The sequence below is a fragment of the Carassius auratus genome, unplaced genomic scaffold (genome assembly GCF_003368295.1).
Source record: "Carassius auratus strain Wakin unplaced genomic scaffold, ASM336829v1 scaf_tig00018201, whole genome shotgun sequence".
Classification (NCBI taxonomy): Eukaryota; Metazoa; Chordata; class Actinopteri; order Cypriniformes; family Cyprinidae; genus Carassius; species Carassius auratus.
This window is the reverse complement of record NW_020524862.1, coordinates 104,373-123,611: the sequence shown is the minus strand read 5'-3', so window position 1 is coordinate 123,611 and position 19,239 is coordinate 104,373. Positions and strand designations below refer to the sequence as shown.

The 19,239-nt window shown below is 37.1% G+C and overlaps 1 protein-coding gene across 1 annotated transcript in view; it reads right to left on the bottom strand.

The window, feature by feature from the left end:
* Positions 1-2,480: 2,480 nt before the first annotated feature.
* The window catches only part of LOC113075992 (E3 ubiquitin-protein ligase CBL-B-B-like), a 31,313-nt gene continuing 14,554 nt past the window's right edge, over positions 2,481-19,239 (bottom strand). Inside the window, exon 4 of the mRNA XM_026248641.1 lies at positions 2,481-2,646. Coding sequence (XP_026104426.1) covers positions 2,496-2,646 — 151 coding nt within the window. The 3' untranslated portion in view covers positions 2,481-2,495. The remainder of the gene's footprint in view (positions 2,647-19,239) is intronic.

The following is a 19,239-nucleotide window of genomic DNA, read 5'->3' as shown; positions in this document are numbered from 1 at the left end:
AATGATCAATGTCACACATTTACTTATTTTATCAGTCACCTAGAAAATCAGAAATATATCTTATTCCTTACAACTTTTCAAAACTCTCAATCCAGACAATCCGACCAGACTGTACATGTTGAATGAGTTCATCTTGTCTCAGTACACAAACGTGCACAGACATGCATATATAGGTAGGCTGAGCAGCTAACTCTGCAGGCTACAGATTTGAGCTCTAGTGCTCACAGGATTGATGGCATAAGGATGCTGAGCTTTCCATTTCCACACAGAACAAGAGAACCAGAGATAGAAAGCCAAAGAAAGGCAGCTCTGCTTCTCGTATCAATGACTCATGCACACTTCCTCTGTACAGAGCGGGAAGTGACCTTTATAATAATCTATAATATATCAGAGCGGTAACTAGATACACACTAGAGACTGCGCTGGTCTTTTCCCGTCTCTCAAATCTCTCTTTCTCTCTCCCCTTCTCTTGCTCTTCCTCTCTGGGATAGCTGATCACACCTGCCCATTACGAGGCCTTTCTGTCCCTAGCAGGGCCTGTGTATCTATGCACAGGTTCACACTTCCTTTAACCCTCCGATTTGCTGGATTAAACGGAAGATAAAATATTTAGCGTCCACAGAGACTGCAAATGAATTAAACATTTCCATCTGCAAACGGACGACACCTTTTTAAAGATCTGAAGAGATTTGCTATCAGACGTCTGAGCGTTGTGCTTGGAATGGAAATAAGCTTAATTCCACAGTATTACTTTGTTTTTTCTTGCTTCAGGAGAAGCAATTAAAATAACTTTACAACCCAAGAATAACTCCCCAAACATACTCATGTAATCAAAATTAAAGTCTCTTACAGCAATTACGTTCACAGCAGGCAGCATACTACAGATTTGCAAAACTATATATTAGACATAATAGACTATGGGGGAAAACAGAAATGAAATAGAACTAAAGATGCACAGAAACTGCACAAAAAATATCATGAGCAGTGTTCTAAGGCATGCAATTATTTTCGGGGAAAGGCACAGCTGAAGTAGCTGTTCCAGACAGGTCTTGACTGTATTACATGTTCAAATCACTTCACCAAATGATTTCCGTTATTTGAAAGGTCTTATAAAAGCAAATGAACAAAAACTCACAATGACACCGACCAAGCAAATAAATATTCTAAACAATAAACATTTTAAATTATTTCCATGTTTTGGCCACAAAATTACTCCGGTAATTGAATTACTCAGGTAATTTACACATTAAATCTCTCTCTCTCTTAATAACTGCATTAGTTTGCCATCAACAGCTCAGCCTCTATTACTAGCTATAAAATGACGTTATGGAATTAGCAACAGAGGTGTGGGATGAAATGCATAAGAAATTAGTCCTACACACCAGTGCCTTTTAACGACAAAAACCTAATAAATATCTTGAAATATAATATCTGAAAAATCTCTTGATGGGTGGTAACCATATTTGAGCGGATTAATGGACTATTATTACACAATGATGTATACCTGAGGTGTAACGGCCACTCCACTTTTAGCATCACTTTCTAATGTGTGGGTGTGCATTATTTTCTAATAATTCAATGTCTCTACCAATGGTCGTCAAATATTCCTTACATATTATATTATGTTGTATTATATCATTAAATTTATAATAAATTATATTTAGATAAATTAATAAAATGTTCTTAACATTTTGATGCCAGCTATATATTTTCAATAACACTTAGATTAGGGAACACTATTCACTATTAAATAGTTACTTATTAGTATGCAGTTTAATATATGGTTATATGGTTTATAAACATTATTTTAAACCGTATGCACTTTTTTTCAAAGAAAGTCGTGTCTTGTGGGCACGTTGTGGTCAGGTTTTTTTTCTGAAAATGAATTGATGAATAAATTTGAATATTAACAATATTCTGTCATTTACTTTTCATTTAATTTATGTTTTTATTTATTACAATTTTCTCTTTCATGGACCACCTAGCATACCCTTGGGTACCCGGATCCCAGAACTAGCCAAACTTACTAATCGACAAGCATGAAGTGTCACAGCATTATCTCTTTCTGTATATATATTTATAGACTAACAGTACAGCAGACTGAAACTCTTCCCAGCAAACAAGCCCAAGCTGTCTGAGAAACCTAATATTCCAGCATTAAGAGGCAAAAAAATATATATTAATAAATAAATAACTTAATGCTCTTAATTAGCCTGAAAAAAAGTGACCTTCATCTCTCAAATGCTGACTAGAGCAGTTAGGAAAGCTATCAGCATGTCTGGTTTAGTGTGCAGATGTTTGCTAAATTATAGGCCTGACTCAAGAGCAGCACTCCAGCACATGACCAGACAGTTCACCCCACTTACTCACTGCTAAATGGAGAAGAGAAAAAAAACATCTCTCCATGACAAAGAGCTTTAATTGACCTGAGCTGTAATGAAAACTGGAAAGATCAGATCTGATTTGGCACATGCATCTTGAAATGAGAAGAAAACTTACTTTTCACCGAAAGACCTTCTCCAAAAATCAGCAGCGTCTGCCTTGGTAATGCGGAATGTGTCTCCTTGGAACTGTCCACCTAGAAAGATGGCTTTGATCTCGGCCAACATGTGACTGAAGATCAGCGAGAGCTTGGTGAGATTCCGCCTGCAAGAGAACGAGACGAACAAAGGCAAAAGCACAGGGTTAGTACATTAAACAGACAGGAAATCAGCAGTCAGTGCAAGTGTACACATACAGAGAGAAAAGTGAACTCTCAGCATTCTCTATTATTCTCTATTTTCTTGTCCTTGAGCTTGTCTGGAAGTTAATGTGCCGCATGCGTCTCCCTTCAAACAAACAGCATGAGGATACAGTGCAACCTGATGCACGCAGTCTGAAGGGCATGTCGGAGCCAGACCAGAAAACAAATGCTCACTGGGCATCGGTCAACAGTACAGAGATGATCTGCTCCTGTTGCAGATGAACACTGCAAGAAGATGATGACTGATTGTCTACAGAGGTGTTCTTTCATACTTCAAACACGTACATGCAATATCAGCTGCTTTCCCAACTTATGCACCTTATAAATTTCCCTTTTTTTATGTTAACTTTTAGCATGATTACATCTTTGTGTTTATTCACATAAAGCAGACATGCAAACAAATATGAGTTACGACATCTCTAGGTACCACAAGTCATTAAGACTTTCAAAGTTGTGTTCCTAAATGACTTCTCCCATAATGCATGGTGTCTGGCAGACAGGGACTCTAGCCCTGAGAGGCTTGTCCCCTTCCTCCCCATATGCGGTTCTCCGGAGGGATTAAAGCAGGCAGATAACCCACCTTTCAGAACAACATTTCAGGTGGCACTCAATTGCACAGGCCACTTAGCCCGAGGGAGGTCAAGAGGAACCGTGCTGCAAGCGGCAGATAACTAGCCCAGAGGCACAACAAACACACACCAACTTTCAGGATTCAAAGTGCCGTTTTGTAAAGCAGCAATTGGGCACCTGCAGCTCCCAGGAGTGTTGCCGAAAATCTGGCCCAACCGTCATGCTCTGAGCAAACACTTTCTTTCACCGGTGATACATTTGCATTTCTTGTCTAAATCTGGCTGTATTTAGAGAGCCATTAATTAGCTTGCTACATCAGCGTAGCTTCCTGTCAAAACATTACTGTGACAAACCAATTAGCATGTTAGCAGCGATGCAGAACCAGCGGGAGAAGGGAAAAACTGGAAGATGAGAACCGGGGTCAAATATGGAGTTATAAAGCACTGGTCATAATCACAGCTCCAAACTGTCAGTGATTAACCGGTGCGAAAAACTTCCTTAGATCTCAGTGGTATTCACCTCAGATACAGACAATAAAGCTCTTTTAAGCCTAACTTAGCTGAAGGGATCCTTTTATTTCATTTTAAGTCTCTGATGAACCCACCAGAGAACATTTCTCTCCATAAACTTCATTTCAGTTAATACCTCTAAGCCTTCAAGTTTTCAATACGGTGAGTCACTGCTCATTTTATCACCGTTTAATGCAGTAATACTGAAACTGCTGAGGGATTCATATATATATTAGATGTCAGTCTGGAAAAAGGCAAGCTCAACTAAAACAGTGCAGCTTGGCTGACTCTGGGCTTGCTTTGTATTAATAAAGAATTAAAAATAAAGTATACTAATAATAAAGATAATAATAAAAAAAAAACTATTGTATTTACTGTATTTTATCATCAAATAAATAAGTTCAATCAATAATCAAAAATATTTTAGCAAAATTCATTTTGGAACCTTTGAATGATAGTTTGCACATAAATATGTACAAATATATATAAAATCCATTTTGTAGCTGACTGGTTTACATGGAAAATATAGAGTTTGCAACACAATACCAATGCAGTGAACAAAGTTTTTTTATTGATTAATCATTTACTTTACTGTTGAAAATGTTTTTCTATCTAACCATTAAACAGTAGTAATATTAAATTTAAGATTCTCTAAATTGCAGTTTAGAACGTGAGTCGGATGTTTATTCTGTCTAAATGAACTGACTCAGAGTCATTTGTTTGTGAATCAGACTCCGTAAGATTCTCTGAAACTCACATATGTAAAACATTTACACATATATCTCTAATCTCTAACATCCGACATATCCATTACCAGCATACACATCAAACACACTCACACCTGCTTGCTTCATAAACTTCCACAGGAAATTAGAGATTGTGGGTCACATGGGAACTACATTTAAAATATTTCAACATCTACCCCACTCGGAGAGTGACACCATTACACGGGTGAATCCTCGAGATGCCTGTGTTCTGACTGTTGAGTTCACCGCCATCATTTCAACACCTCTGACACACACACAGCAGTCCGTAAACCATTTAAACCCAATCCATGCGGTACATCCTGAGAACATGTCACACGCTGGCCACAAAGCCAAGGAGAAGACAGCGTACCTTTGAGGACACTGAGTGACGGATGCACAGAGAGTTAATCCTAGTACAGAAGCTTTTCCTGAGGTAGAAGAAATTGAATTTGAGACAGAACAATAATCTCGGCCCACAGGCAACTAACATATGCTAATTCCCTCTGCGCTGCTGGGGCGGATGAGGATTTTTCTCATGTGCCTCACCTCTTATCGACAGGAGCGGGGGTGTGCTTCAACATAGCCAGGACTTCATAGGACACATCGCTACCTCACGCAACACCACAGCTCAGCAGGATATGGCAGGAGCTTAATCTGGGATATGCAAGTGCAAGTAATGTGCAAAACAGCTACAAAAGGCTAAATATATGTTGGAAATGGCTGAAAGAACTTATCAAGGGAGTGTGTCAAAGGAAGACTAACAGAAATGGTGACTCTGGGTTCACATAAACATGCTTTTAAAAAGTAAGAATTATAAAAGCAGCAGTAACAGCAGCTGTATTATGAAATGCTATAAAATATGCAGTCTATTTCTGTATTAGGCATGCTGCTCTACTTTACTACTATTCCTGCTGTTTCACAACGCTGGTGTCTTGGTGGCCAGACCAGAGAGCCAGACTTCCTACCAACATCTCAGTGAACTCTCCAAACCCTCAGTGCTTCCTGTGTGTGCTCTGCGGACTGGATGACTCCTGCCTTTCTGAATGAAACCCCATAAAACATCATATATTATTGGGAGATGGAGGATAACTGTATTCGAACACGGATGATTTTATGGTAATTGCAGATAATGGTAGAGTGCAGGGGTTGGGGTTCATCCGAGCTCAACTTGGAGAGGAGGGGAAAAACTGTGAAATGACTCAGGAGAGCCTTTATTTTCAGCCTTCAATTATGTTCAAGCAATCTGGATTTTCAGTCGAAACCTCTAATAACTACTCCCCATACACAATGAAACACACACGCACACGTGAGTGTGTTTCAGATCAGGATGGTGCCACGTGTCTGCTGTATAGTGGTCCAGTGAGGGCCGCATGTTTCCATTTTCTGCATTTTGGCTGCTTCTTATGCAGAATGTCCCGAAAGGAATCATGAAGCAAAGTCTTGAATATGAGAAGTTTTATATGAGGGGTCACTTCTAAAGCTACCAAGTTCAATCATACGCCAACGTCATATTAAAAGGCCAATACAGCCCAGCGGGAGTTGACCTCTTTGAGGAAAGTCAGTCAATACTCACACATTATTGGCAGTTTGCAAAATGAACCATGGTTCTCAAAGACTTATTATTTTCTAATCCCACTGAAATACAAGCGAAATATCCCTAAAATATGTTTTCTTCAACTTCTAGAACTACAAAGCAACATCAAAACACAATTGTGGTTAGCTCATAAAAAACATTAGGCACATGCTGTTATTGTTAATGAAGTGTGATTGTGTAAAGTGCAATCGGGTCTAAAGGTCCTCATCAGGGAGTGTTAAGTACAGGGCCATAAAGGTAGTTTCAGTACTGAACTATTACTTGCACATGTCACATGATGGCCATGCAGAGACCAGGCATTGATTTGATTAACAGTCTCACCATTACGACAAAGAGAAAGCAACCGCTAAAGAGAGAGAGAGACAGAGAGACCTCCCACCAGCCCAGTCAAGCACCCATCATGCTCTCTGGAAACTCAAGAGACTGAATCACTTTCAAAAGGCATTTGCATCCGTCAGTGCACTGCAGCTAAGAGAGAAAATATCAGAAATATTACAACTTAATATAACTGTTTGCTATTTTTTTAATTAAATGTATTCCTGTGATGCTAAAGCAAAATTTTCAGCATCATTACTCCAGTCTTCAGTGTCACATGATCCTTCAGAAATCATTCTAATATGCTAATCTGCAGCTCAAGAAACCATTCTAATTATCAATGTTGAAAACAGTTGCACTGCCTAATTTTTTTTGTTGAAATGGGATTACTTTCAGTATTCTTTGATGAATATAAAATAAAATATAAATATATAATAAAAATCTATTGTGACATCTAGTCTTCACATCACTCTGGTGTAATTTAATGTGTCCTTGCTGAAATAATAATACCGTAAAATAAAAAAATAAAAAATTATACATACATATATACACACACACACACATACATATACATATATATATAGAGAGAGAGAGAGAGAGAGAGAGAGAGAGAGAGACACAAAACCTCTAAATAGTACTTAAATCAAGATCCCTACATGCAGATGAGGGCTAATCGGAGTGTGATGATGACTACTAGAACTAAAGCTCAAACTCAATCTCAATCTGAAACACACAACCGTGCAAACACCTCGAGCACGGTGCAGATGACGTTCTAGAATGTGTGTGAGGTTCAGAGTCATGTGGAAGCACCTGTCACGTCTAACGGCTGGCATGACATTCTCCTAGGCTTCCTGACACCTGTAGGACTCAGCGCTGCTCACTATTGTCTTTCACTTTTTTGTTGACCTACATTCAGTGGCACACACCCTCCTCCATAAATACCGTCACTACTTCGGTCATCTGTCAGTCAGAGAACGGCACACAGACATGTAATCGATACACAGGAGAGCTTTCCAACTTCAAAACAATACAAAACAAAGAAACTATTGACATTTTATGATATCATTATCATGTTTAATTATTGCCTTCGTTTTCTCAACAGACACCACAAAAATTGTGAAATTATGTCACTGTCAGTTGCTCGTTTACCTATAACGGGGCAATTTCATTTGCAAAAGCTGTATGTTTTAGCTGAGGGAGTTCTTGAGGAGACCTTTTAGTCCCGCATTTATCTGAAAGCTCTCTGCAGAAGTGAAGCCACCCGGGCAGTGACATGACTCATCAATAAAACACCTGGCAGCCTGCTCCACAGCAGGGCCGGTCCGAGTGCGAGAGTGAGTACGGTAATAGCGCCAAGACCCCTCAGAGCTTGAGAACAGATGAGATATCTATCAAGACCTCCTGCTGCAGGCCAATCTGCCACACACACACACACACACACACACACACACACACAACACTTGCACGCACATTACCGGCAACTCCCATACACAAATCACTATGAATTATTAAAACAGTCAACAATCATTTTGCAGAGGAACTGACAAATAAGCCTGTCCATTAGCCAAGTATGCTTGTCTGTTCTTACTCTAAACAGCTGAACCTTGAAGTGGTCTTCTAGTGTCTATAATGAGGGATGGGGGAGATACAGGAAGGAGAGACTAGAATGGGGGGGGGCAATCACAAGTCTGTTTTATGACTAAATCAATGCTGCCACAACCCCCACTTGCTTTTCTCCCACACACACACACACACACACACACACACACACACACACACACACACACACACACGTACACACTAATCTACTCCAACTCTGCTGCTTTGAACACATACATTAAAAACTGATGGGATTCAACTGTATTGTTCAACTTTTTAATGAACGGTTTGGCCATTAAGATGACAAAAGAAAGGAAGAAAAAACAGGAACATCAACACTTAACTAAAAGTTTGTGCTACAGAAATGAGTGATAGCTAAAATTGTGTTCATGAGAGAGGTGAGGTGAGAGGTGTTATTACTTTTCTAAGCAATCTTTTTCCAATTTTCACCTGGCAGATTTACCATTTTTGCTTGGCAGACAATAAAGAAGTCAGAAAAAAACCTAGGACATATCAAAGTATTTATTTAGTAGTTTTATTTGCTGCATCAAAAGATGGACATTTATTCAGTTCTGCCTTTAAAAACAGAGCATTTTGCCACTTCTTCGCACTCATATCAATAACGGGGCATTTTCAGCTTCAATGAAACCGTGAGAGCTGAATGTAGGTTCACACAGTGGTGGTCTTCTGAGGAGCTCTTCCTGATTGTAATCTTAGCCATATCCTTCACCCTTACGTGTTTCTGCATTTTCACTTCTAGAAACCTGGTAGAAAAAAGCTAAAATTTGTGGTTGAGATGAGTTTTTACAGTCTGGCTGTGGTGCAAAGAAAACAGAGTAAACAACCTTAAAAAGAAACCGCTACTTCTCGCAAAAAATGCAAATGCTGTCAGAAAAAAAGCAGACATTAAAGAAACTTCTGAGGGCTGCTGGGGGCTTAAGACACAGACAAGCCGTTAGAAGTTACGAGACGCTCTTAATCTCATCTCAAAGTTTAATTCTCATCATTTTATCTCGGTTTCTCCCGCCTAAATCTATCCTGTCTGAAGTGCTGCAGTTCCTCTGATACAGTAAGAGCTTTGTGAGTTGAAATACACAGAGCTTTTACAAAAGGCAACAGAGCTTCATTCATTTCATATGAGGCAATGCATTTTTTTTAAAGAAGTACAATGTAAACAGATTCACAGCTTATGCAATCTAATGAAAAAAATATTCAAATAATTCAGTGGTAATGTGTGCCTCTGCTTACAGCTAAAATCATTAACATGCAAATGCTGTCAAACACAAATTCATGTGACCGGAATATTTCGTGTGCTCATTATTAAATCCTCCCTCTCTTTATGTGAAATTAACTAATTCCATAAATACTCTTTAAAAAAAAGACTACATAGCAGAGATAACAGCGAGCGTATGTGGGATATTACCCACAATCTTATAAACACAAAATTGTGGGGCAAAACAATTTCTATAAAAGAGCTATTTCAAACTCATTATCCTTCTATAATGAGTCCTCAGAGACAGCAGGCGTTCCCTGCCGCTCACAGCAGTACAGATGCAAAGTACAAGCTCAAATTACATGACTATCAGTTCGATTACGAGAAAAGAGACTAAAGGAGAGCAGTGCACATCAGCCTGTTCAACCGCACAGGAGTCTTGGGCGTGATGTGTGTAATTAAAAGGTCAAGTTAAATTCCTCAGAGTGAAGAGGAATCAGTTTAGTTGGACCGAGTACAGAGCCTTGGGGAGTTCCTGAACACAGGGATGAAGAATAGAGGAGACTAATCCACCACCACCACGGTTCAATCCCACACCATTTTTTATAGTCTTATTTTTTATCATTTGACTAATGTTCTTTATTACTTCATGATGTATTCATATTCTTTCATTTCAGTCCATTTTATTCTTAACAAAACTGCACATTATTTTTTAATTTAGAGTAAAGTTTTCTTTAAATGTTTCAATGATCATGAAAACAACATTTTAGTTAATGTTACTCAACTCAACATAAAAGATTCACAAATATAAAACTTGTTAAACCGTTGTGAAAGCCTATGCTCCTAAAAAATATAAGTTTGTGAAAAAAATAAAAATAAAGAGTCCTGAAAGTAATATTTTAAGGAGTTTCCGCAAATCTTTAATGATATTGTTATGTGGTACTTAGCTAGTTACACATTTTTACTTGCCTGAACAAAGGGAAGTTCAGTTTATTGGTGTTCAGCTTCAGCTTACTATACATTTCTGGATTCTTCTGAAAACATTGTATATACTGTAGTGCTATTTCTTTTATTTTTTTAAACTGTAAAATAAATATATAAAAAAAAAAAATTCAATTTCATTGATTAAGACAAGATTAAGACTGTCCACCATGCTGTTTCAATGTTGTCACGCAGCTGTCTGTATGCAGCAGACTCTCATTTCTGACCTGCAAATAAACACAGACTCAAAGATGAAATCTAAGAGACAAGATTCTCTTTGAAGTTGGGAGTATAATAATATTAATTCCAGGCTTTTCTGTCTCCGTTTCAGAAGGCTTAGCTGCCAGTGCTGTGTGTGTGTGCGCGAATGTCTGGAGAAAACTGCCTTGTGCCAATCAAAACAAAGACTGAGGACACTTTTGTCTCATTATACCACTGCCTGGTTAAGGTCTGTCTCAGGGGAAGGGAGGACACATGTGCCTGATGAATTGAAAAAGGGGGTGGTGATTGCAGACAGGGCTTGTCCCCTGCAGAAATCCCCCTAACCCCATCCTGCCAATCAAACCTTTTTTGATATACTCTTACCACATCCTGAACAACCCCATCTCTTTGTTTTGTGCCCCATCTACTTCCTTGACTTCAGCCTTCACTGAGAGCTGGGCAAGCAGCCCATGTGCACTTCATTTCAATGGTCTGTCTTGGGACGGGCACACTCCCCTGACTGCTACAAAGTATACTTCAAAGTATCACCGTTAAATTTATTAAATATCAATACCAGCAAAATGTAACTAAATTCAATAAATTGACCCCAAAGCAAAAATAACTTACGATTATATACACATTTATTATTATAGATTTTTATTATTATATATTATAAATGCAGTATATTTAGTATAAACACACATATATAAACACTAAATATACCAGATAGACACACTGTACATAGATATAGACATACATACATTAATAGTTATACACATCTTTTTTAAATATTGTTTCAAAACTGTATCAATGCATCTACATATTTTAATTTTATATAAATTTTGTGTTAAAGCACTGCTACCTTTGACCTCTCTATTCATAATGACACACCAATTCATTAGAGATAAAAAGCATGAAAGGGAAAAAAGAGAGTGGAAGTGAAAGAGAAAGAGAGATGTGCAGCACAGAAATCAATTCTGACATTCCCACCACATCGATGTATCGACTCAAATCTACTTTCAGCAGAATATTATCTGAAAAACCATAATCAACTTGCCATGCTATTTATTAGGTATTATATCAAATAAATATTTGTTCAAAAAAATAAATGTATATGGACACATTTAAAGTCATTAAAAGAATGTTTTTTTTTTTTTTTATTGATTAGTTTAGGTCTGAAGTGTGAGTGCATGCATATACGTGCATCGGTCAGCCATCACAAAGTGAACTGTGATTGGCTCCTCCCCACAAAAGGTAAAATCAGACCATTCGGTTTTTGCTTCAAATTTTAATAATCACAATCCAAATAACATGTGTTTAGCATATTTTTCGGAAAGTAATTCAAATTTATTAGTTGCCTCTGATTTTAAATGGAGCACAGGCCTTTGTTTATATGAAGATATTTATTTTAGCTGTATAATTTCTTTAAGTTAGTTTTATTATTAAACATTTCAATTTCACAAAGAAATATGCAGCATTTTGTCTGAGAAATAAAGGACACCTTTCATTTATAATTTGTCTTAAATCTAATTTTGTAAAAAAATAAAAAAATAAAAAAAAAATAAAAATGAATTGTAAGAAAATGTTGTGTAATCTGTATTGTGAATTTTATAGCATTGCAAGTTTAGTGAATCGTTACATCCCTACATGCTACTAGTTTTTGCTGATCATGCTGATTTGTCCATAGTAAAGTTCTGATGTCTTTTTTATTCGTGCTAGTTAAATTCATTTTGAGCTACCAAAAACCGAAGAATGCCTGCCCGAAGGGTTACCAGGAATGTTGAAATTTTGCAAGCCCTGGTATTCTATCATCTCTGATTGGTTCAAAGACAATGACACTCTCTCTCTGCCAGATGTTGGTTAGAAATGTGTACGCGAGTGTGTTTGGTCTACACCTACGTCTTAAAATTATCAATTCTTACCGTCAAATCTCACCCAGCTTGAATCATCTACAGTTTATAAACTTTCACATAAAATTCAGATTACTGATATACATGGCTTTCTTGTTCTCTATTTTTAACTTTCGACTGAGGTTAATATTTGAATACACGCAAATAAATAGCATAATTTACATATTTAGAAAATGTAGTGGTATAATGCATATAAATACACGAATATATTTAAATTGATTTTTTTAGGTTTTTTTTTATTTGTGTGGGTATCGTAATCAATTTTAATGATCAAAAAACTGTTTGGGAAACGGAAACTCATGATCAGTAAAATGCAAATCAGCACGTGAAAGTTGTGAGAGTCTGTGGTAATGAAACGCTCCTAAAAGAGAGCAGCAGAAGTTAAGCTAAGCTCAAGTCAACTCTTTCACAGTGCACTTGAACAACTGACACACAACATAAAAATATTAACACGTACACAAAATTTGGACAAGAGTTCAGGAACAAACAGGAACAGAAATTACCACAGAACACTGCATACACACATGCAGAGAGAAAGAAACACACACAGAGTTAGACATCCCGCATGGCCCGTGTGCTGACAGCAGAAGATTACGGTTCGTAGAACAGCTCAAACTGTTTGTCTTGTGCTACGCTGAAACTCAAACAAAACAGCATTGTGTCTGCCACTCCAGCACTACCAGTACCACTAGTCTGTTATTGTGCTGTGTGTGTGTAGGGGGGAGAAATCTTGACAGATCATGTGATTAAATTAAACTGTGTGACTGTGGTACAAAAGCTAAAACATTAGCATATTTAACTCTAAATGGTACATATTATTACCTTACAAGATAGATATTAGTAATTTAAGGTACATATCTAGTTCCTAAAGCATACATATCAGTACCTTTTAAAAGAGTACAGATCCAGTAAAATAAAAAATGTTGTACCTTATTATATTGTATGCAATATAATACAAATTTGCTAGATTCAACAAAATTAAAATTTGTAATATAAAACAAATGTATATTGAGGAGTAGAATACTGAGAGCCAATTGTTTTTTTTAAATATATTTTATACTACTATCATTTGTAATATTTCCACATTACCTTTCAGAAATCATTCTAATTTGCAGATTTGGTGCTCAATGAACATTTCTTATTATTATCAATGTGGATTTTACTTTCTTTTTTTTCTTTTATTGCTGAAACCATGATGCATGATTTTTTTAAGACTTCTATGATTAGAAGAAAGTCTAAAAAATTAAATTCAGCATTCAATTAAAATATAAATCTTTTGTAACATCATATATGGTATATATATTTATATATAATATCTTTACTGCCAGTTTTGAGCAATTTAATGCAATGTAAAAACATTAAAGAGTAAATGCATAAATTAGAGTAAATGCATAATTAATTTTGTTACTCATTTTTGCTTTGGTGACTTACTGTGAGGAACATTCAATCTGTGTTGCCCCATATGCCAAAAAAAAAAAAACCTGTTCATGGTAAATTTTCCACTGAGATAAAAATGTTAGAAGACACGTGTCACACAAGATATTCACAGTCCTTTCGATTTGAATTGCACTCATCGCTCAACGATGATCCGACTGTCATTTGTACCATTCGACTTCTTTCAAAATGATATCGTTACAGTCAAATGTCAGGCTAGCCGCTTGGACAAATCTAAGTCGGAGTTCAAATCTGGAGAGATTTTTAGATTCTTGGGAGAATCTGTTGAGAAATATTTGTGTTTTACTATGAAGTTCAACGCTCAAACCATTTCGATTTGTCTCATCCGAGCTGGACCTGACCCACGCGAGATCTCAGAGTGCAGTTTGGCGAGCGTGTGGGTGTCAGCCTACACTGATCACAGACCAGCGGTGAGTCACCAGCTCAGCCCCAAACTCAACTGATAACTGCAGTTATTACTACACCTCACCGAGCTGCACTGACATGGAGCGGCAGCCAAACTGCATAAGGGGGCAAACACACAATCTCAATCATTCTAGATAACTAATAAATGTCACTCTTCGCCGAAGCCCCAGTCTGGCGCCTCCACATGCACTCGCACATACAAACACATGCATACCACACACACACACACAAGCAAACAATCTCGCACAAAAGTCAGCAAACAAACCCACGCATCACATCTCCTCTGGAGCCCAGATGCTAGTTGTGCCTTCTAGAATATAACTCTTATGGACAAACTTCATAGCTCCCGCTGATGAGCTTTTGTGTCTCCAAACCTGTTGCTAACAGAACGAAAGATTGACAAAGAAAGAGAGGACGCTCTTCGTCCTCCTACAGACACAGGATGTGCTGCAGGATATTCAATGGAAATCATTTTCACACACTCTGTCAGCTCCTGCTCACTTCCTGCATCAAGGTTACACTTCCATTTCCTCTAGCATTTACATTTCTGACCCTTTATTCAACTGCATGCATGACTTGAGTGGTTGAAAGGCTCTCTTCATTAACAAAAGGCATAAACGGATGAATAAAACAGCATCTGTACTCACGAAGTGACTAAGCGCGTGTCATTGAGTCTTTACAGTCAGCGTTTTTAAAAGAAAGACATTGTCCTCCTCCTCCTCTCCGCCTACATACTGCACCTCACTCTGGCATGGCTTGAGCCATAGACTTATAATTACTAAATGGCTCAACCCCACTCATGTCCGTCTCACCACATCCTGGCAGATGGGTCCCAGATTTCAGGCTCCGGATGGGTTGTTTCTGGGCCACAGGGAGCTCTCAGACCGCTTGCTTTTTTACTTGCAGGAAGGGTGGACATTTTGGTCATTTTACTCAGGTAATAGTTAAATGCAGCTTTCAAGGACAGGGAGTTGGTTTCTGTCAAACTATTCTATGTATAGATAATTGTTGTTAGCTGGTACATTGATTTACACTTAAAAATAAATTTTTGCCTAAATGCACATGACATTTACAAAAAAAAAAAAGAATAGAACATAAAATAATTAAAAACTAAAGAATAAAAGAAAAAGAAAAAACAAAGCAAAGCAAAACAAAATGAAACCACAAAACAAAAATAAAACAAGTTTTAAATAAAAGTATCTAATAAAAATATTAAATATTAAAAATAAAAAAAGAATAGAATAGAAAATAATTTTAAAAACAAAGAATAAACAAAAAAAAAAAAAAAAAAAAACGAAGCAAAGAAAAATGAACCAAATCCTAAACAAAACTTTTTTTTTTTCATGATCAATTATTGCTGACACTTCTTAGTTCTGGTAATCACACCCATTCCTAATTTCCAGCAATAAACTGGAAAAAGGAGATCAAAAAGGAAATGGCGTCACTCAAAAGTGAGGATTTTCCCTGTGGTGTGTAAACCATAGCCAGGAATAGCTTCACACTCCAGCACTATAAACTCCCTCTGCGTGTATGATCCTGGAGGAAACTCAGAGAGAAACTGAAGGCATTACATATCAGTCTGGATGAAGAACGGGGGACTCCCTGAAGTTGTCACAGTGAAAGCAAGGCTCTGTGAGTACGCTGGGTGAGAGCGTGTCAGTGAGTGTAACTGGTTATTCTGGGTGATCCCCGGGTTTGATCATAGTATGACAATGGCTCAGCTTTGAGTAAGTGAGAGCTCTACAAAACTCTCACGCTTGAGGGAGACTCCATAATACCTTCCTCCTGTGTCACTCGCTCCATGACTTACTCACAGACGTGAGTAAAACACCCCTTTTTTCTCTATAGCTCAGGCCCCCACACGTTCGCTCAGCCCTGCTCTTCCTTTCTTGTTCTCTTTCTGAGCCCATTTCCTGTGCAGATGGTGTAGGTTAATAAATAGATTGATAAAAGATGTACTTTATTGATTCCTGAAGGAAATCTCTGTGCAAGAGCAGCAATAATACTGAACAAACAACCAACACAATATAAAATACACAGTGGGGCTCTACTAAAAGGTTTTTTTCCTACTGGCCTGGTCAAAAAGAGTCGATCATTTTTTGTCAGCTGTAACTTGCAATAACACGTGTACACTAAATATTTCAAAAACTATTTTTTTTGAAAATTATGTTAAATGGCTATTTATCTATGATTTACAAAAAGCGATGTGCTAAACTACACAGCACAGCATGTTAAATGAATAACTAATAATATATCAGGTTTTAACATTTTAAACATGAAATTAAATCACTTAAATAAAATTTCATAAAAAAAATCATAATTAAAAAATTAAAAAATAATTAAAACAAATCATAAATTTGTCAATACTAAGATCATGACTTTGAAAGTCATGCATTTACTGAACTTTAAAAACTTTAAGCAGAAAAGTCAAATCATGAAATTAATTTAAAACAAATTAGTATTTATTTTATCAATGTAAAATATTTTAACATTCATGATAGAAAACCAAACATTTTCTAAGTTGTGCAAGACACATAAATGACGTAGATGCTCAACACATCCAACGTGTGTTCTTCTTGTGGTAAAAACAACTGCAGTCTTCTCAGAAAACCAATTCTGCCATTTTTTAATAATAACGTATACTTCCAAATTTATAGCTGTAATGTGCATTATAATGTAATATTATGTTCTCAAACACTCTTTGAGAAGCAGATGGTTTGCAAAGTTTCTTAATAAAGAACATTCTGGATTATTTACAACTCTGAAAGTCAATCTGCATCTGTATGCAGTCAATTAACTCAGTTTATAAAAACCCAAAACACTGGATCAGTACTCCATCCCATCCCAAGCCAAATATCCTCTTTGCTAATCCACAGCATGCTACAGATGGGGTCCACAAACATTAATTTAACATTAAGTCATTAAATTATCGTTCACGCTGATTTTAGTATCCCAGCAGTCAAAGAATGTCAGGTTGTTATTTCATAACCTTGTCTTGTTGTCTTAATCTAATGTGTGTTGGAACAAGCATCTGGTCTACGGCGTAATGAATTTAAACAGCGAGTATGACCTTGAAACCATATGTGACTATACCAACTTTTTGATAAAATGTTGCTTTGTTGTCCTGTGTGGGTATTGGGAGGATATCCTGGAGAAGATATTTCGACCATCACTTCCAGAACACCACAAAGCCGCATTGTTTCATTTCCTGTAATATCGAGGTATTATGAAAACGGTGTCTCTTTAACAAAACAGAAACATTACTCCCATGCTCTGAACTTTGGTGGTCTCCTCAAACATCAACCCAAACTGACAATGTTTTTTTTTTTTTTTTTTTTTGTGAGTGACCTGAAATGCCATTTCTGAATCAGCGGAACATTACAGTTAGTTCACAGTGACAAACAGGAAAAAGAGATCTAAGATTAGCTTTACGATGATCAGCTTTCTGAAACCAGCTACAAACCCAACAACAAAGTCAAGCCAACACCAGCAGGAAGCAGAGTGACGTCATAGCCCTGTGAAGGACACTGCTTCACGGTCACTTCCTGTTTGAGTTGCTTTGCACCCAGTGATAAGACTACACACATGAGCACTAAGTAGATACTGACCACAATTACTGGTAGGAAACTGACTGAAATAGCCAATCAACATTTTTCAGCTTCATAATGATTTACTTACTAGTTGCCTGAAGCTCAGCTATCATTCTCAGCCTAGCTTTACAATATAAAGTCCAAACAAATGTGGCAAACAAAGAGAATAATATCTATGGCCAAGCAACATCCTGTTTCCTGGTGCAACACTACAGAGCTGAGCAGATTGAGTGGTGATTACTGTAGGAAGATGCGGCGGCACGGCTGTCAGACTGGCCATAAGAGGCAGAAACTTATCGCAACAGCTGGACAGATTTCCTATGCTCTCATGTGTAGATATCAACTTCTCTGAGAAGCATGAGGCATCGTGCACTCCACACCACAAGGAGATCTTCTAAATGACAATGTTATTTGGTGCATATCTAATTTTTTACCTTTTTTAATGAATGTTTTTGTTTTAGCACAATTTATGATTGAAAAATCAATGTGTGTTAGCTTTGAGACCTTTATATACTCCTAGATTTGACAAAATAAACTTATCAGATACAGATTTTCAGTCTTTCTTTTCTGGAGACAGAACAGAATACTGATGACTCATCCTGCACTACACAGACTTTTGACCAATCAAATGCTCTCTAGAATGAGATTGTTCCTCCCCATGATGTAACCTACCACAACTAATATTGCAAAGAACCAAATCCTGATAAAACAAAATAAAACAAAAATCACAAACACAAACACAACTATAAAAAATATAACTAAATAAAAAAACACAACACAACAAAACAAAACATGGTTTGGTTATCAGTTGGAATGCAAGTTTGGATGCAAACAAATCAATGGATTATTTACCAAGATATATGGATGTATATCATTACTCATTTCAATAACACACTTCTGGAAAGCATCGTTGAACATTTATTTTTAGTATTTTACTAGCGCAGGTGCTCATAAAGGAACTCGCAAAGTTCACCTCACATATGCGACTGCAGCGAATACGGCTTGCTTGCTTTGTGCAAAATGCAAGTTAAAAATAAATGACCGATATCTTTTTCATCTTTGATCTAAGTATTTTTGTGTGAGTCTAGAGTGTTTATGCTGCAGAAAACTGACGAGCAACACTATGGTCCGCCAACAAACAGATGAGGAAGAGGAGGATGATCACGGCCAAGCATTTAAAGAGAAAGGTTTGTTTGTATTTTTAGCCTCCACATTCTTATTTTTGTAAATGCAGTTGCAACAGGCAAACGTTGTTTTCTCCCATATTTCTTAAAATACGTGGGAGTGAAGATTTGTTTTTCAAATAACCTCAACTAAATTCACAAGCTAATAAGCTACTTTCAGTTATTTTTTATGAAGAGAATGTACTCCAGTCATATATGCATCAGTATGTCTGAGATCATTGGTC